Raw genomic sequence first — 21092 nt, 5'->3', positions numbered from 1 at the left:
GCACGGAGGCGAGATTACCATTGAATAGATCGTCCCAGAAAGTATTGCTCCGCCTTTATCATTTTATTCTGTCGCCGCTCCGATTCCGTTCCACCGGCGAAACAGAAATGTTCCAGTTATCGTTATCGTTGCTCCGAATAATTATTTCGAAACGAGGAATCGTTTGCCCGTTACAATCGCGACTGGCCACCGGGTCTCCGCGATCGAAGCTTGTTAACTCCTCGCCTTGCAACAACACGCTCGCGGTGAAGATTTCCGACGTGATTCGACAAACGTAAATGTTACTCGAATTCGGAGTAAATATTATTCTTCTGCAATCAGTTATCATATTTAAAAGGAAACGTAGCATAGAATAAGCATAGAATATGCCTAGAATTTCTTCTCCTTCTCTAATTACATTTGATTAACCCTTGGTGTACTATTTACTTTCACTATCAATTTTATGTAATATTTTACTATCGGCAGTTTAGAAGCAGCAAAATTTTCCATTCTAACCGGAAATTTCGTTTGAAGATAATACGTCGATATTAGCGAAACAGTTTGCTTTGATCCGTGGGTAATGAACACTGATTGTTAAATTAATCTAGAAATCTTCATCGCGAGTCTCACTCGTCATTGTACGGCAAGGGGTTAAATAAAACGTATCGTCTTTACAAAGTACACATAATAATCAAGAGAAAACATCTCCGCGACTTTCTCCTGCACGTCTATGCGTTATAATTTTAGATGAAAACACACACGCGAATATAATTTACTCTTCTCTGTATAAAATATGAAATATCGAGCGTCGCGAACATAACCGTACCATTTTAATGCTTTAACCCTTTGCACTCGGAAGTATTTCGTTAGGAATACTTAACATTTTCTAACTAGACAAAGAAGATATTTTTTGAAATTAACTCAACGAGGAATCACAAGTAAATTGTGAAACAAAGCTATTTTATCCCAATGTTTTAGGTATCGAGGCATTATACAAAGTTCAATATTAAATATCAAATTTGATAGTTCTATTGCATCAAATCAAGTTGTGACTGAGTCACCCCTCGAGTGCAAAGGGTTAAAAAGTTAGAATGGAGGACAACAACGCTATTTTACCCTAATATTTCACACACAATGCATTAAGTTTTATAGTTTCACTGCCTCAAATCGAGTGGTGACTGAGAATCACCTCTCGAGTGCAAAGGGTTAACTCTTTGTGGACGAAAATTCCTTGAAATATACAAAACCTTCAACAGATCGAGCTAAATTATAAATCAATTGTTTAATCAATAGAAGAAGAGGAAACCACGTGCCGATCTCTTGCTGTCTGACTAACTGAATCGTTTGTTCGCGACTTACAAGGAGAGTGCAAGGCCTTCCATGCACAAAATTGAATTAATTTAAATAAAAAAAATCGAAAACTATTTCTTTCCCACGGGGAATCGAACCCTGGTCTACAGAGTACAATTTCAGAATTTTACCCTCACGCCATTATTCAACTTGATGATTATTCTGATTAATACTGTACTTATTGACGTGTTAAATTATTAATAACGAATATCTAAAAAACTATTGAATATCTGCCTTATAATGGTATATATTCATAAACAGGAGAACCAAATCTACCAATATGCAAATTTTCAACGAAATTGATGACCCGAAGACTCTCTCCTTCTAAGTCTTCGAAAGACAAGTTTCATGTCGCCAAAATGCCGACATTCGTCGCAAACGGTTAAAACTCTGCGTTTTCGTTTATTCATTTAATTTTCTATCAATTCCTACATTGTCCGATTAATTAGTTTCTAAAAATTTATCATCCAATTTGTTTGTCTCTGTTTTGTAGCCAGTCGACTAGTTACGGTAGGAAAAGTGCCGGTACGGTTAGCGTTAAGGCAACGTTTTACAGAAACCGGCGCGTTCCGCGCAAGATTGTACGATTAAATCGATCCCCGTCCCTTTTTGTTCCGTGTCCATTTCGAAGTGGCAAGGATCAATCGATTCCCCGAACGGTTAAAAGTCGAAGCGAGTCGCCGAGAGTGTTTTACCTAATATCAAATGGAGCGTCGTGTCCGTCTGAAAGGCGTAATGCAGCGTAACTAAAAAAGGACTGTCTCGAATGGCCTCCAGAACTTGTCTCTCCGTCTTCGTGTGCTCCGTCGTCTTCTTCTTCTGCACGATGGATGCTTTCTTCAGGACTTTCATGGCATAAAGACGACCAGCATCGCTGCCAGTCTTCTTTCGCACCAGGAACACCTTCCCGTAAGCTGTACAAAAGCAATTCTTGGTTCTTGTACCCGGTGGATACACCTTGTATCGGATACGGTCTCGCTCGAGCAATGTTACACGAAAAAAAAAAGAAACGGTGGAAAAAGGAAAACTGTCGGTATTCGCGGGAGTCTTGAGTTATACTCGTTTCTTCGAAGACTGTTCTATATAGAAATGCATTCTCATTGTCTGGATATCTGAATATTCTGGATATATGGATATTCGAAAATGTTTCGAACGATTTTTGAGTAGTACTTCATTATTTGATACCGTGAAGAGTGATTAGATCGAGATTAAATTATTCGATACCGTTGTTGTAGTCAATACTGAGCAACAGCTGATAAGAAGTTAGTATTATATTAGTAATATTGACACTAGAACTAGCGTTTCATACGATTAATACGTAATTCCTATACAAACTATGACAATTTTCAGTTTCTTCAGACATTCGTGTATTCGAGAACTATTTATTTTCAAAATTACTTCGAATATTCAATGCTTCGAAGATATGAATCTTCTACTGACTGATGATCCTATTTGATTGACACTAGTTCTAGTGTTTAGTAGCAGTATTACATTGCTAAGTAGTATTAACGATTATTGCCGAATGATTACTGTAATGAGTATTGTTGAAAACCGTGAAATGTTAGTGAACACTCTTCGATACTATCAAATATTGCAGTTTTCTATTAATCAGCAGTCGAAGATGCTAACGAGCGTCTCTCAAGCGAGCACTTTTAAATGATAATGACCATCGGCAGTATACGCTGTTGTAACTGAAAGTTTCGAAAGCAATGACTCGAATAATTCAACATCGTCCCATTACGAACTCGGCGACTAGCAAAGTGGACTTCGCACACGTACCTCCAGCTCCAAGGACCTTCAGCAAGTCGAAGTGCTTCATGTCTACCCTCTGGCCTCCGCTGTCCGCCAGGTTCACTGCAACCGACCAGATCACTTTGTCAGCGATTCGTTCTTTTTCTTCCGCAACGTTTCACGGAAACGTGCAACAAACACACACACGCACACACACACACGCGCGCGCCGGTCGAAGAAAAAGCAGTTTAATCAATTTCATCGGGCTTCGACCGGCGTGCGTCTCTTTTTAGAAGGAAAACTACCGAAATAAAAAGTACTCTAAGCGAGCGAATCGCGTGGCGAATTGTATCGCGCTGCGGTTCTCTTGTTTAATCGCGGGAAGGCGAAGTTCGTTTAGAGTCTTTGGTAGCGGCGTGCTAAATAGGTTGATTCGGTAATCTATCAATTAAAAGCTAAGCCAATTGCAACTTAACCTTTTGCACTCGGAAGCTTTTCACTAGAAACATTCGACACTTTCCGATGAGACATAGACATATTTGAAACGAACTAATGAGAAAACATACCTAAATTGAGAAACAAAGCTATTTTATAAATTTTTCACATATTGATGCATTATACAAAACCTAACACTAGGTTTACGGGCATTTATTGTACACTTCATTCTATTATTTCTAAAAGAATCGATGCTCGTTTATTTAGATTGTGGAAACTGGAGATTTGATAGTAGGTAATTGGGGTACATGTCAGTGTGATCGCATCAATCAAAATCGGCGTAAACATTTACAAAATAATATTTCTAAAATCCAATATGCGTCAATTTGACGCGTTCCGAAAAACCTAGTGTTAATATTATATACAACACTTTGTAATTTTGTTATATCAAGTCAAATGGTGACTGAGAGTCAACTCTCGAGTGCAAAGGGTTAACTCATTGCGCCCCGACCGATAATGCGGGATTTTTAGTCTACCGTTTAATTGCTAGTGCATTAATGTAACATTTTAGATATGTATAACACAAATCCAAACTAAAATGACAAAATCGAATTCATTCTTTTTCGCAAGTTACAAATTTCGGTTTGATCGATGTTTAAAAATATATTAATGTAATCATCGACACTCCCGTTTCTAGTTAACCCCTTTACTTTATAATATTACCTTGTACCTTTTTATCAGTTAAAATATAAGTCAATTGCGACACAATTGTAATCTCTGTAGGAGGATAAACAAAAGTCAATTCTACTGTTAACAGATAGAGGATGATCGATCGTTTAACCCTTTGCCGTATAATGCTGCCTTTTACCTAGCAATCTATTTTGATTCAGTAATCTATCAATTAAAATATAAGTTAATCGCAACTCAATTATAATTCCTATAGGTAGATAAACGAAAGTCAATTCTACTGTCAACAGATACAGGATAAAGAATCGTTTAACCTTCTTTTATCCAGTCGAAACCACTTTGTCCTTAACAAGTATCTAAAACAAGAGTTCCCATATTCAGAGTGGACGCACATCTAACTGCAGCCATGAAATATTAACAAGAATGCACTGTAAATCCCTTCCGATCGGAAAGAAACGAGTAATATTAATATTCGTTAAACGCAATGTAGAAACTCCGACTCGACGTTACAAGGCAAGGGGTTAATCGACCCAGAAAATCTATTTCTGGCGTTCGCCTAGCGAAAGAGAAAGAAATGGCAGGCGAAAAAAAGAAAGAAAGACACCAGCCAGCTAGGACTTTCATCGGGACACACGGTTATCGAAATACTGTTAACTGAACTTTCTATTCGAATGCCACCAGCCGCGGACTTTCGATCGGCCGAACTTTCCGACCGTATACTTTCGAATATACGACGGGATTATCCCGTTCGATTAACCGTTCGGCTCGCGGCTCTTTTGTCTCGGCTGTGATCGTCACCGCGGCGTAACGTTAAATAAACAATAACGCGCCCCGCAATCATTGAATCGCGAGTGGTCAAGGCAGAGTTCCGCGGGTTCGATCGAGTTATGCATTCACGAGGGGACCCATTTTCAACCAGCGCACGCCGATTTCGGTGGAACCTATAGACACAGTTCTCCAGGAAATACTTGACACGTATTTTTCCTTATCGGCCAACATCCACTTCGATCGCGTGAAAACATCCCTTAAAATTGAGGGTTGGAAATGTATTTTGTAGAATAAATCTGAAACTAGGGGAAGAAGGAATTTAATTGAAAAAATAATTCCTTCTTCCCATAGTTTAACGGAAATCTAAGTTCATTCGAGATGAAATTTTGTTCAATTATTCGCCTTAGAACAACTTAGACTTTAAATTAGATGATAAATCTGAAACTAGGGGAAGAAGGAATTTAATTGAAAAAGATAATTGCTTCTTTCCATAGTTTAAAGGAAATCTACGTTCGAGGTGAAATTTTGTTCAATTATTCACCTTAGAACAACTTAGACTTTAAATTAGATTATAAATCTGAAACTAGGGGAAGAAGGAATTATTTTTTCAATTAAATTCCAAGTTCATTCAAAAGAACTTAGATTTCCTTCAAACTATGGGAAGAAGGAATTATTTTTTCAACTAAGTTCCAAGTTCGTTCGAGGTGAAATTTTGTTTAATTATTCACTTTAGAACTTAGATTTCCTTTCTACGCTGTTTAGTTGATATAAACAATATACTTTCAAAGGTGCTTTCAACTGATCAAATGTTGGTCGATAAGAAACAATACGTATCAAGTATTTTCTCGAGAACTATGTCTATAGGTTTCATCGAAATCGATATGTAATTGAAAAAATTCCGATTCCCACTGTACAGGGTGTTTCAAACATATACGCCTCGACTATCGCAACATGTTCATATATATTCGATGGAAAAGGACGTAAGAAAGTTCTCGTGAGTTTAACCTGACCTTGAAGAAGGGGTTAACCCTCTGTGGTCCAAAAAGTTCTTAGTCTTTCACTTTAGAACTTGCATCGATGTTTCTCAAATCAAGTGCAGTTGAATATACCACCTTAACACTTTAACTGCCAAGTAAAAACTCATCGAAACTCCTACGAAGCAATTTTCTTAATAAAGCTGAAACTGAAAGGTGAATATTCTTTACAAAGATTGCTCTATCTTTCTAGTATCTCATAAATCCAACAGAATTCGGTCCCTTCGTTACATCACCAAGAAAATTGTTTATATGTAAATAACATAAACCAGCGTGTTAATCATTTATTCGAGGACACTTCAGAAACAATGAAATTCTATATACCATATAATCACGATATCACGAACTGTAAAAATTCATCAACTACTTAGCTACTCAAATAAACTGAGTGTTTGAAGTTTTCGTAATTGCATCGTGTGAACAGTCTGAAATAAAGAGTTCGCTTGCAAATCGCCGTCGAAGTTCCTACAGGAGAGTAGAGGACCGGTGTCCTTTTCCGTCGCACGAAGGGTCAAAGGACTCGACACCATAAGACTTCGGCTTGTGTCAAATTGCGTCACATTTCGTCATTTCGCGCCACAGCAAAAGGCAGTCGTTGCACTCGCTGCCCCGACTGATCGATATTCGCGTGCGGTATATTTTCGGGACACCCTGTACACAGGTTTCTTTCGCGAGTGGCTTCGAATCTTTTTCTCTCCTCGATTCACCTGAAAAAGACTGAACGTACGATACACCGCGTTGAGAAAAAATGAGAAAGCGAGTGGGTCAAATAGACCCGAATTTCTGCTCTGATTGTGCTCGCCGTTTTTGTTCCGCCACGCAAAAACGCCGTTCCCCGGGGAGAACGATGATCGAGCGGTTTCGGGAAAGATAAGTTTCAGACTGAGAAAGGTCGACTTTCACTGTTTCTGCTGGCAGTGACGAAAACTCCCGTTCAACGGTCGTCGCGCGAGCGTTAATGAATTTTAGTGGCCTTTTAAGTGGACATTCCGAGTCGAAATGTGTGCTGTCTGATGGTTCGGGGAAACATTCTTTTTCTTTCTCTTGAATCGCTTTGCGCGAAGGTTGCATCAGCCTTCGCAAGATAAATTTTCCGCTATACAGAAAAGTTAACTGTGCGTACACCGGGGCAAGCGTTTTCTTAAATAATTCACCGTAAAAGTTGCGTCAGCATTCGGAGCAGGATTAACTTTGAACTTTTTCCTATAATAAATGGACAAAGAGCTAACCGTGTAGGCGCCGGATCGATCCTTTTTTTAAATCGTCCGCTGTAAAGGTTGCGTCAGTGCTCGAAGCAAGATTAACTTTCAAATGATTGCTATGACAAGTTGGCAATTTTTTAAATTACTCGGATATTTGAAAAGAATTTGTTAAATCATTCACTTACTTGAAGACAGTTTTTAAGCTTACTCAATTATTTATGAATAATTCTGCGAACGTTTAACACTAGATTCACGGACGTTTATTCTAAACTTTATTCTATTGTTTCTAGAAAACTCGCGAAAATTATAATTTCAAAACCAGACTATTGCAATGCGCATTCGCATAATTGCACGAATCAAAATCGACTTAAACTGATACTAAATAAATAATTAAAAAATGCAATATCCGTCAAATTGACGGGTTCCGTAAATCTAGTGTTAAGAATAAATTCGTAAATAGTTCGCTGGATAACGCGACAGCACTCGCAGCAAGACTAACTTCGAACTGTTTGCTATAATAAGTATGTAGGCAGGTAGATATATGTGCAGCTAACTATGTGTAAATTGGGGTAAAACCATGGGGGCCATAAAGAGAGGTTTAGGGGCCGACAAAGGGGACCGTGGCAACAGGGAACTAATACCTGCTTATCTAACTGTGCAAAGCATCTGCCTGCTAAATGAGCTCCCTTTCAGACCACACCTGAACATTAGTCGAAACGATGACGATCTTGGACCCGAGGTCTATGGCCGACCTGGGCCTACTACAGGGACTTCTGTTTATGGCCCCACTGGGTTCATCAACCACATCGTTGCCTAAACTTTCGGTGGGACAAGAGATTGACAAGGATTAAGGGTGCCTTCAGTTCTTTAGCAAAGCTTTACCCTCGTCTTATCTTCTATAAGGAAAATAGGGGACATTCCGATAAGATGAAATTGTGCCATTTATTTATTTTTCCTACGTGTTCATTGTATTCCAATACCTGGTTGGTACTTTGCGATTGAGAAGAACATTCTCGATTAATACTTCTCTTTTGTATCAGAAGCTCGATCACAATAACCTTAACACTAAAAGTACCGCGACCGAATGACCGGTTTCAAAAGTTGATTTAAAATTCTGCGTTTCCTTTCATCCGTTGCTATCGTTTTATAACCAGTTATCAGATTTACGATAGAAATAGGTATGTATCGGGCCGTTCCATAAATCGGTGCTGTTTATTTTGCTACCCTACATAAAATAATATTCTATTAAACAAATAATTCTTATAACTTCACGACCTGTCGCTCGTGAATACCTTCCACTGAGTATATAAAATAAAGCATATAGATTTAGTCACCCAAATCCTCGTTTCGCTGTGATTACAAAACGGAGGAATATAAACATTCGATATTAATCAGTTATTTGTTAGTATTTTTATTAATAAGGTCTTCGCACTATAATTCAACCCGATAATTCGCGAACTGAATTTCGCCCAATTATTCTCGGTATAATTTCAATGTACACTAGAACTATCCAGCATTTAAACCTTTTCAACATTTCTTCATGAAAACTACAAACGTGGATTTATTAACCCTTTGCACTCTGGTGACTCTCAGTCACCGCTTGATTTAATATAACAAAACTATACTGAATATTTAGTACTTTAAATTGAACTTTGTATTGCTATGTGAAATATTTAAATAAAATAGCTTCGTCGCTTAATTTACGCGTGAATCGTCGTTAGATTAGCTTCAAACAACGTCGTCTATATCAGACCGACCACCATGGCGGCGCATTAAAACCGAGCGTCCTTTTAAATCGTCCTTCGGCCAGCGCCGTGCCCCGACACCGACCGATACACACCGAGGCACGGTGTATTTATTTGTCGTAATTCTCTTTTCGCTACCGCGATTTTAAACACACAGCTGCCGCAATGCATATTTATGCAAGCGAGTCGCCCATTCGCGGCCGCACACCTGCTGATATTAGCGGCGTCGCAGGTGCATCCAACTTTGGACGCGCGGTCGCCTCGAATCAGGCATTCCGCGCTGATATTTCGCGATCTGCTCGCGGTATGACGGATCGTTAATCGCCAGAGAGTCCTTCTTCTCGTCACGCCACTGTTCCGACGCGAGAAACACCGGCGCCATCTTGGATCCGGTGACTTCGACGAATAGAACGCTCGGGTTACAGAACCCGAATCGAAGTTTTAGAAAGAATTTAACGAATGATTCGTCGTTCTAAGATTCTAAATTTCTATTACAAGCGTCTAAATATCGTACTAGTTCTCGTTTAACCTTCGATTCTTTAAACTGCATTGGTCGAGTTGTATTGTTACAAAAATGCAAAGATTCGGACACCCAAGCTATAACTTCCATGCATTTACGGGAAACTTGAAACTGAAGAATCTGTCGGTTATCTTATTTCTCTAATCATGTTCTAAACAATTCGATTAAAGATCCACGGTGCATGTAATTTTCAAGAAATCTAGACTTGGGTGGATTGCTTCAAGTTGTCCTTCGTTACGGATCTGAATCGATGATTTCGGTAACTTCGTGATCCAGCATTTGCACGGCTGAAACGGAGTCAATCAGAAGACTCGAATGGCAGAGCAGCTGGGAAGAGTATCGTTTCCGCGATCACCTTCCGCCGACCTTGTCTGGGTATCAGATATTCTGAAATTACAATTAGTCTGTCCGGTATCGACGATTCCGCCGTGAAATCGACGTCGGTGACGGCAAACGCAGCGCCGGATCGTGTCTCTCGCCTTTGTTTTCGCCGTGGCCCGTCGGGGGCCGTGGAAAGGGAGACGCGGCGTCGGTGTGGAACGTTTAAAAATAGACGAGAGATAATTTTGAACGGCAACAGGAACGCCGTTTCCCCGAAAACCGTGAAAACTCGAACGACAAGTGGGTCGTAAGACATTCGAATCCACTCTGTCTCGCGCTAGTAATCTAGATACACATAGAGGGAACAGGTAACCGTGTGTGTGTGGGTTACACAGTTGCGTCGGTGATACTTGAGTTCGTTCGTGGTCGCTTTTACTACCTTGACATGGATTCTCGGCTGGCAGTCAGGGCCGGGGACAAGCGAGAAGGACCCCCGCGTGTTCGTTTCACGAGGAAACCCTTTTAGAGACCGAGGCGAAAACTTCGATCGATTTCTGATCGCTGAAAGCGATCCTTGCAGCCCTCTGATTGCGGGGGATATTAAGCTGTAGACGGAAGCAACGATGTATAATAGGTTTTAAGGGAAATCAAGCTCTTCAACGCTGCCAATGTGATTGAAAGCGAACCATTTTGGATTTCTTCTTTCATAATTATCGATGAGACATAAATGGTTTTATCTGAGAAATCACCGAATAATTGATTTACCAATAACGCGAACTGAAATACGAACCAATCGAAATTACGATGAGTACATTAGAATTTGTATAGAATTAGGAACACTCGGTTCAACAGGTAGTTCCAGAACTTGCTTCCTGTGATTCCTTGAAAGGTGTTCTCTCGTTTTTCTTATCGTTTCGTAACTGGAATTTTAATATATGCGGAGCAAGCGTACAAAATAGAGCTGTTAGTGTATATTATTACTAAAACAGGTTCTTCATATTTTTCAGTTGAGAATATCATCCCCTGACACGGATGAGGATTGACGAGATATTAATTATACTCGGCCAACGCTCGCGTGACCGCGCAAAATTTGCTCGATAAATCGGCGATAACAAGGAGAAAAGATTTGTGGGGAAAAGTTATCGCGAATTCGGTGTATCACGGGAATTACAGGTCAACGTAACCGGGGATTATGCGAACGAAGATCCCCCGACAATAAAGCACTATCGCCGAAGCCTTACCGAAAACCTACGGTAACGGGAAACCAACGTGACTATAATTTGTGCGGCAGGAAGCCAACGTGACTGTGCACTCCCTCAATTGGAAATCAACGTGACCATAAATCCATAAGACCGATAGTTATTTCGGTTGGAAACCAACGTAACTGTACAAGAAGCTAACTGCGAACGTAACCAGGAATCAATGGAGCCAGGAACTCGTAAGAGAGGATCCTCGCGACTACAGCTGGGAGATAACTTGGTGTCCATCGGAACGGTACAGGCTAAAGATGTTTTTCTAGTTAACCCTCTATGGGCCAAATTTTGTTTCGTCATTACAATAAAATTTATGCAGTATGAAATTAATAAATGTCAACATATAAACACAAATTAACAATGTATTTAGTAGTTTTAATCATTTTATTGAAACGAATATATTTTGTAACTTTGAAGTTACAATGACATTGAACGTAAATGCCCGTGTGTAGAAAAGTTTAAGTTAATTAATTATTTAATGTCGTTCGGCATTTTGCAATAAAAAATTAAATAAATTTAACCCGGTATATTGACGTGTGACTTCAAAGTCACACGAGCCTATAGAGGGTTAATTCTATAGCGAATCGCTGATCGGAAATAGAAATTAGGAGATGAAAGCAGGAAATTAGCCGAGAATAATGAAAATCGATCGATGAATTGAACTTAGCCTAGTCATCGAATGATCTCTCTACAATAGAATATAATAGAAAATCGATGCGTTTGGCACACTGAAAATCGAAAATTTCAATATCGAGAGTCGATACGAAAGTAATTCTGTAGGCGGGAATCAATACAACAACCATCCTTTATGACCGAACATCGAAACTATAAGCTACACCCAGGATCGATAAATTGAGAACAGAGTTCCGCGAACGCGCGGCAAATATTTCAAGCAAATAAAATATTTTTCTTTCAATTAACAGGTTGACTGCCGCGGTGGTTGCCGATCATTGGATACCAAACAATATTTGGTAACCTGAAAGTAGCTAGATAACAGCGCGATACGAGTACTGTGATACGAAATCAGTAACAATGATTTCTAATAGCATTCGTTATGCGAGAATAAGTATAACGATGCGAAACGCTTGAAACTCTCGTGGCAGTCGACGTGTTAACCTCTTGCCCTATGATTTAATTTCGCAGTGCACTTATTTGAACTATTTATCGTTAACACGTTCAGTGCCACGCGTACATGTGGTACACATTAATTTTTGTAACAAAATACTTTTAAGGGACACATGGTCAAGAATAACTGTATACGTTACGAAGCACCGAAAACATCAAGAAATGATATCAAAATATATAAAATTAAAAGAAACTTGAATATAACTTAATATTTTATTTAAAAAACGGAACGTGTTAATGCGCTGGTGAAACAAACAATTCGTTTGTACGTCTAGATTCACTCGAAACTAGAGAAATTACTAACAAGAAGAATAATGTTTCGTTTAAACTTTAAACTAACCGAATGGCATTTATATTTGTTGAACCACGAGCCCGACGCGATATCGTAAGGCGTTAAACAACGATTTTTAATTTACTGCGAAGATTGATGCATTTCCTAGGCAGACGGGGACGATCATAAACGGAGATCAACGTCTATGACAGGGATCGGCCGTGAATCGATCGAGAATGAAACCTGCGGCTGCGAGTTAACGTGTTTTTCCCGTTCCACGTGAACACCCGACGTCGAATGCAATTGATTCGCTTGGCAACAGCTGCCGATGAATATTCAGAACGAAAAAAAAAAACACGTGCGCGTACAAAATTCGACGTGTCGTTCGCAGCGAGCCGCGCGCGCGTTGGGCAATAAACGGCAACGAAATGGTCCGCCATTGGAAATATTAAGCGACGCGTCGTTACGTCACGTTACGCGTGACTATTAATTACATCGGTACACTTATTTGCTCACATGAACGTCCCATTGTTTCGACATTGCACCGAGGCGATTTTAATAATTACTTGTAACAATAATTCGCGGCGATATCGTGGCATCGCTAAGACAATGCCATTCACCGCTTTCCTAATCAATATGAATGACTTACGGCGAACCATTATTCAATCCTCCGCGGTGTTTTTTTGTACGTCGAATGTTGCACTCGAGTGTGCACCGATATCTCTCAGATTTATTGCTATCTGCGCGTTCATTGTTATTCGCTGAAAGGTTACCGAATAAAAGACCGTCTTCGCGGCTAGCTTCTTGCTTTACAGTTCTCATCGGTGGACGTTGAATTTATTATACAATGGCAACTCTTGCGCTTCGATTCGTGTGCATTGAATAATATTGCTCTGCGTTCAACTGAGCTAGAAATCTTCACTTGAGCCTTTGCAGTCGAGGAGCGACTCTCGATCACCGTTTCATTTGATATGAATTATAAATTCCTCAATATCTGAAGGATTGGAATCAAACAGCTTTGTCTCTTAATGTACGTGCATTCTCATTAGTTAGCTTCAAAGGGTGTCGTGTATCTCATAGGAAAATATTGAATATTTCTAGTGAAAAACTTTCGACTACAAACGACCGAACGTTGTCTTTCAAATTAATTCTTAGTCCTCCATTCCAACCTTTTAACCCTTTGCACTCGACGGGTGACTCAGTCACCACTTGATTTGATGCAGTAGAACTATCAAATTTGATATTTAATATTGAACTTTATATAATGCCTCGATACCTAAAATATTGGGATAAAAATGCTTTGTTTCTCAATTTACTTGTGATTTCTCTTTGAGTTCCTCTAAAAAACATCGTCTTTGCCTGGTTAGAAAATGTTAAATGTATCTAGCGAAATACTTCCGAGCGCAAAGGGTTAAAACTAGCATTAACACGTTGAATGTCGCGCGATTTCGTACAGTAAAAGACGCAAAATGGAAGAAATATAATATTAACCCTTTGCACTCGAGAGGCGACTCCCAGTCGCCAGGTGATTTGATACAGAAAAATGATAAACTTTGGAATTTATCATCAACCTTTGTATACTGCATCGATACGTGAAATATTGAAAGAAAAGCTTTGTTAACTAATTTATGTATGATTTCTTGTCAAGTTCATTTTAAAGAATCTTGTCTACATCTAATTAGGAAGTACAGAATATTAAAACTGAAAAACCTTCGAGTGCAAAGGGTTAACCCTTCAAATTCGATATTTAACACTAGAACTACGTATCAGTCGAAATGACTGGTTTCGATTTGTTTGTTTCACAACTATTAACATCTTAAAAGCATTGAATACTTGAAATGATTTTGGAAATAAATAACTTCACTTGAGTACTACGATGAATATCCAAAGAAACAGAAAATAATCTATTGTTACAATTTTTATAGATTACATATCAATCGTATTAAACGCTCGGTAGTTCTAGTGTTAATATCAAACTGTGTACAATGCCTCGATACCTAAAACATTGGGATAAAAACGCTTTGTTTCTCAATTCACTTGTGATTTATCCTTGAGTCAGTTTCAAAAAACATCGTCTGCCTAGTTATACAATGTTAAATATTTCCAACGAAATACTTCCGAGTGCAAAGGGTTCATTCTCGAGCGATCGCAGAGACGGATTATTCGCTCGCGAAACGAGTTCGATAATATCGCGCTAATATCGCTCCTCTTTTTCGTTCGTTCCGCTTAATCGTGAAATCCTTTGTCGACGCCGGCTTCGTAGCGTTTAATAGGCTGTCGGGCACAGTGTCGCGAATAAATACGTGAATGGAGGCAGCGTGGCACGTTAAATGCACGTGTAGTACAGGCTTTCGTCGAGCAGAAAGAAAGTAGTCGGTCCCGTTACGAAATAGCCAGTGAATGTCGACCATCTGGGTCAGACAAAAGCGGAACTTCCGCGACTACTCTCGAGGGCTGCTGCTGAACCGTTTAACCCGAAGCACCGGTTCAATTTTTTATGAGCTCTCTCGCGGTGCCCCCCTCCCCTCACCCTGCCACGGTCCGCGCAACACTTTCCCTTGATTTGCAGTTCTTTGAAACGCGGCCAACCCCCTCGCTCCTCCCGATTTTTTCATCATCGGCATCGAATTAACGCTACGACGACCAGTTAATTGACTTTCTTCAATTATTTCATAGAAACTCAAGGAGTTTCAGTCAATTATTCCATAGAAACTTTAACCGTTTGACTTATAATAACGTGCGAGACTCGTGAAGGTTTCAAGCAGGACTTAACAAATATAAATGTTAGTCAATTATTGTGAATACGAATGAAATATTATCCTTTTGTTATCAATTATTATAATTTCAAGCGAACACAGGCATAGAATATACCTAAAGTTTGTCTCTCTTTTCAATGAATCATTGATGGCGAAGTAGTTATGTCGATCATAGTTGAAAAATAAATTGTAGTAACACTAAACGTACCGACACTTTGTACATACCTATACTTACTGTAATTAATCGAATGACTTGTTATAAAACGAAGGCAAACGAGTTAAACGATCAATTCTCCTTATTGGAAACGGAAACAGATGGTACGAGAAAAATTGAGAAGCCAATTGGAAGAATAATACAGGGATTTATTGAATATTCACTGAACGAAGAACGCAGAATTTTAAATCAAATTTTAAAACCGGTTGTGTGACCGGTCGTGGTGCCTTTGGTGTTAACTTGTAATTCACTTTGCACGTTGGTAAATTAACCTTCCGAGTAATTTCTCGGAGAAGCACCTGTTATCTTTCCGATGATCGTACAAGAAGTAATCCGGAGAAACCGGCAGTTGAGAAGAAGAAATCGTTTTTGCAGTTCCAGTGTTAATCGCGCACCGCTAATTCATTTTTGAACGCTAATCGAGTCGACTGTTGAGCGCGACGCGAACGTTTACGGGGGAATCGCGGCGGAGATCGTATTGTTCGAGTGAGAATTACATTTTCGGTCTCTCTATTGACCCATTTGTGCCTTGCTGCGACCATCTTGTCCCCATTATCGCGCGGTAGTTACAGCCGTTGCACCGAAGACGAGGTATCGATTGCTCGCTGAGATCCGTCTGCTCTGATATCGATGGACAATCTCGAACTTTTGTATTAATTGTACCTATTCATGAAGACCGCGAGAACAGAATAATATATTCAAAGGGCAATTGCTTCTTGCAATTAGGTAGATCGCTTAAGGAGGATCTTCACCTAGAAACGCTCTGAATACAGAGAAACTTCAGAAAATTTGTTTCTTGATTCTAACAGAATCAATAGTAAAGAGTTTTTTTCTATAAACAACTGTTTAATAAACAGAGTACTGATCACTTATAACAGAATCAATAGTAAAGAACTTCCTTTCTATAAACAACTATTTAACACTAGAACTACCGTACCAGTCAAAATGACTGGTTTCGATTTTTTTGTTTAGCAATTATTGATATCTTCGAAGCATTGAATATTCGAAATGATTCTAAAAATAAATAGTTTCACTGGAGTACTATAATGAACGTCTGAAGAAACTGAAAATAATCTATTGTTACAATTTTTATAGGAACTGCGTATTAATCGTATTAAATGCTCGGTAGTTCTAGTGTTAATAACTATTAAGTGAACACTAAATATTTCTGGGTGAACTGTAACCTGCTTTATACTTATATCTTTTCTAAACTAAAATGTTACAAGATAATAGAAAAATTCAGAAGTTCTCATTTAGTTGTTAATAAGGCAATTCTTGAAGCTTCTCTATATTTAGGACGTTCCTAGATGACGTCGATCGTTAATACAGTTTCAACTATAGATCCCAATAGAACGAAATAACGCCTCGCCGATGATCTCACTGATAGTACGTCGTTCCCCGATTTCAAGGATCGGTCTCCTACTTCTGAATCGACTTCTGAACCGAGTTTTCACGCACAGAAGTACATAGCCGCGGCTCGAATTAACATACTCGCGGGCAGGAACGAAGTGCAAAGTGCGAGCACAGTTTTCTCCTCGGCCGTGAATGCAACGATCTCGTTCCTCTCTTTCTCTCGTCGCGAGAGGACTCGTCGGGAGGCTCGCGGGGAGGGCAGGAGGAACAGCTCTCTTCCACGCGCCACTGGATTTTTTCAGATCGCGGCGTCGAGCTTTTGAAAGGATCTCGCGGAACAAAGGGGACGCGCGGGCCGAAAGTCGAGGAAAGTGAAAGAGCAAGAGGAGAATAGGGAGGAACGGGGGAATAACAGAGGAAAATATGGGGAAACAGAGAGAGAATTGTTTCGCGCGGGCAAAGGGAAAAGGCTTTTAGAAAAGTAAAAGGTGAAAACGCGGAATGCCAGGGGGAAAACGGAAGGTGTCCAGTTTTCACGGGCGTTTCGCGAGTTTTTTCGCGTCGCAACGTGTGCCGACAAACACGTGGCGCCTAGGTAATGCAATCCCATCGTCGAGCTATATATCAAACAACCGCCGGAAATCGAAGTTTTCCGGCAACTTCGCCGCGATCAGCGTTAATTCGATCCCCGCAGCCATGAAACTCGAAGTAACCGACTGAAACGAGTCCTCTGCGCAGTGACACACGGTTTTACGATGATTTTATGGACCTCCTCGGATTAGCGATCGCTTCTTCCATCGGATCAGCGCTCGTAGAGCTTCGGTCGCTGTTTTCTTTCCGCGATGTTCGACGAATACCTGCGGTTACGGAGCGGAACACTCGAGGCTCTGTCATTTTTCAGCTTCATTTTATCATTAGAACGTTTATACGCATAGATCGACTATAAAGAAACGCGATGAAAAGGTAGGCCTAGGCAAGTTGATCGAAATGGAATGAGAAACTCGCCCACCACGGATTAACGTTCTCCAACGTCCCCGGTTAAGGTTCCGCTAATCCGAGAAGCCCTCACCTCGTTCCCCGAACGTCGTAAATTTTACGGAAGCACTCCGATACCGACGTAACCGCTGCGACGATGTGTTTATTGTCCGAGCGAGGACGCCCCGGCGTGATAACGAATCGAAATTGCAAAAAAATGCAAGGGCGAAGGAAATAAGGAAACCGATAAGGTATTACGACACCGATTACGAGCGGCAGATCGTCTCATTTGCGCGAGGACAAAAACAGGACACGGCGAAAGTGGAGGAAAATAAATAACCCCTTGTCTTATGACTTCTTTCGCAGCTGTGCTTGATGAAACTATTTCATCCTTTATAATTTAGCAGAAGAAGACAAGAATTTTATGATTAATCCGTGTTATGAAACAAAAACATTTGGATTCTTCGAATTTGGTTGAAAGTTTCAGTCTGACGCGAAGTTATAAGAGAAGGGGTTAAAGGAAATCCATCTGGGGTGTCCAAATTTTCGTTAAGTTACCGAAACGAATGCTAAAGACTTCAAAATCTCGACTTCTTCTTTCCTAATCGTCTCAAGAGAAACACATCCTCCGAGGAATCATTAAACAAACTGGTCGATCAATGTACATTACAAAATATAAATCAATCAAGATTTGAATAAACGCACTTTTGTAATTCATATAAGAGAATACATATGCAATCCAACCGGCTGGCAGTCGCAGCGTTAATCGATACGCCACACGCGTGCAGGGAACACGGTCGTCTATCTCAAAGCTGTTCAAAGGTGAGCTGCTCCTTCCTGGGAGGCGCGTGAATGGGACAAAAGCGGCGCAGTTAGATTCGTGGACGAACACCTCGACCGACGGATTAAATATTTAACACTTTATCTACCGGACAGCTATTAATAGGCTCTCCGATCGCTCGTTATCTTTTATTAAAAAGTGGCCCGACGGTTTTCCTCGAACAATAGTCTCCCAATAATTAGATTATCTTGGCACTTGGGCAACCGCCTGAAAAGGACTATGAACAACCTTTCTCATTATCAATTGAACTTATTTAACTGATTTTATCAAGAGCTTTAGAAAAACAAAAAAGATATCTGACAAATTGTAAATAACTCGAATGCAAGAATGCGTTGCTAAGGGAAAAGTGGGAGATCGCAATTGGTTGCTAAGCGTTAAACACGTGCGTGCAGAATTGCAGCTGCTATTGACATTGAAAGTTTGATTAGGAAATCCTAAGGCTTTGATTGACATACACATATCATACGTAACACATAGATAGACTATTAATAATTAATCACGTTAACCAATATGATTCGTATATATCGAATTGTGATCGCTAATGCTATTCGAAGTTTGATTAAGATACCCTTAGGCATTGATTGATTATCAATTCTCGGTAAACTGTTCGATATCTGCCGGCAGATAATGTATTAAAACGGATCCGCCACTCGTGACACGATCCGACACGACTCATTACCATAATTCAGGGATCAATCGAGTCAGTGGCCAACTCCGGCGGAGTGGAAGCGACTAACGGTATGGCGGGGAGCGCAAAGGTCACGATTTCTGTCTTTACGAATTCAAGGAACGTTGGGGGCTTGCGTAGGGATTTAAACCCTTCACGGTGGAAGACCTTTCAAGTATTAAACAGCCTTTCCCTTGTCACGATGCTGAAGTGTACGTTGGATCTTATAATACTGGAACTGGTGAGTATTTAATACGCCTGGCATGAAGATACCCTCAACGATTATAAGAGCACATTTTTTTAAAGTTTTCGCTCATGTTCGTTGCATTGAATTGGTGATATATAATATTATAATAATAATAATAATAATAATACCTTTATGTTATCAATTATTTTAGAATAAGAAAATTATTTTTATTAGAATTACTCTTAGTTCCTAGATTATAAGAGCACGTTTTTTTAAAGTTCTCGGTGATGGTCGTTGCATTGAATTGGTAAAACTATTAATATTTTAAATAACGTCGCATAGTTAATACTACTATGTTATCGATTATTGTAGAATAAGAAAATTATTTTTATTACAATTAATCTTAGTTCCTAGATTATAAGAGCACGTTTTTTTAAAGTTCTCGCTGATGTTGCATTCGATGGGTGAAACTATTAATATTTTAAATAACTTCGGATATTTAATACTTCTATGTTATCAATTATTGTAGAATAAGAGAATTAACATTTCTATTAGAATTAATCTTAGTTCTAGTGCAAAATAATAAAGGATTAATTAAAAATTAAACGATTTCTTCGTAACCTTTCCACTCTAAACACAAAAGCTGCACGTTGCCAAAATGGCGACCATCGTTATTACAGTGTTAATTGAAAAAACGTGAATATCTACTTGTACTGACTAAGTTACGAACGTGTAACCGCATATTCAGCTTGAAACGGGGCGCGCGATAAAAAATACCGGAATCCGCGGTGTTCTCTTCCGTGTAAATAAAACATTCAGATAATTAATTTCAGGTTAGGTTAATGGCCGCGCATAATCGTACCTCGGCTTTTGCACAATGCGCATTCCACTTTCCCTTCCAGGCCATTAACATCTCCTCTTCATTTTTACTTTTCGTGTATTTTACTTTTTTAATCGTTCATTTTAGAAACATCTCTCACCGCCCGAGCATTAACGGTTCGCGTACAGATAAACGCGGCTAGCGCACGATGATCTAGCCATTTAGTCCCGCGGTTAAACCAGGGTCGCGGAGGGTTAATCGTGAAAGTGGTACGATTCACACGAAAAAAAAAGAACGGGATCTACCACGCGCGGAAAGCTTAATTCCGGCGTGACACGATTTCATATCATGTTTCCGGCGTAATTTCTACTGCTAGAATTACCATACAAGTCAGAACAACCCACTTCGAACCTTCTTTTTTATAATTACTAAAAAGACACGTATGCTCCGAGGAGTTGTTAACTCGATTATTACCGAAAATTATAAGATGTAAGTCAAACTATCGAGCACTTGAACCCAGTGTTCGTAATTTGCCAAATTACTTGCGTCGTTAAATGACCGAGATCACTGAAATTTGAGTGAATGATCCCTCAGATAATTGAGAAACCACAAAACTTGCATTAGGTGTACGGATATTCATCGTACAGTTCATTCTATCAGAAAAATTAGGGTGGTTCATTTAGATCTTGGAAATTAGTTTAGAAACAGACGATTGGGATACGTTCACACTGTAGTTGCATCTTTCTTGCAAAGAAACATTTACCTAATGGTGTTCATAAAATTCGATTCCTTCCATTTAACCTAAACAAGCGAATGATGTTTATAAAACTCAATTCCTTCCATTTAGCGTAAACAAGC

The 21092-nt window shown here is 39.6% G+C and overlaps 1 protein-coding gene across 7 annotated transcripts in view; it reads right to left on the bottom strand.

Moving 5' to 3' along the window:
• The window catches only part of LOC116434601 (ribosomal protein S6 kinase alpha-5), a 52465-nt gene that overhangs the window by 8760 nt on the left and 22613 nt on the right, over positions 1-21092 (bottom strand). For 5 of the 7 annotated variants that reach the window (XM_031993160.2, XM_031993162.2, XM_031993159.2 and 2 more), the window contains 2 exons: positions 3109-3183; positions 2025-2243 (listed from right to left, as the gene is read on the bottom strand). In XM_031993160.2, coding sequence (XP_031849020.1) covers positions 2025-2243; positions 3109-3183 — 294 coding nt within the window. The remainder of the gene's footprint in view (positions 1-2024; positions 2244-3108; positions 3184-21092) is intronic. The other 2 variants (XM_031993167.2, XM_031993163.2) reach the window with 1 other exon arrangement.

The sequence above is a fragment of the Nomia melanderi genome, chromosome 1 (genome assembly GCF_051020985.1).
Source record: "Nomia melanderi isolate GNS246 chromosome 1, iyNomMela1, whole genome shotgun sequence".
NCBI classification, from domain to species: domain Eukaryota; kingdom Metazoa; phylum Arthropoda; class Insecta; order Hymenoptera; family Halictidae; genus Nomia; species Nomia melanderi.
The sequence above is the reverse complement of the archived record's forward strand: the minus strand, read 5'-3'. Positions and strand labels throughout refer to the sequence as shown.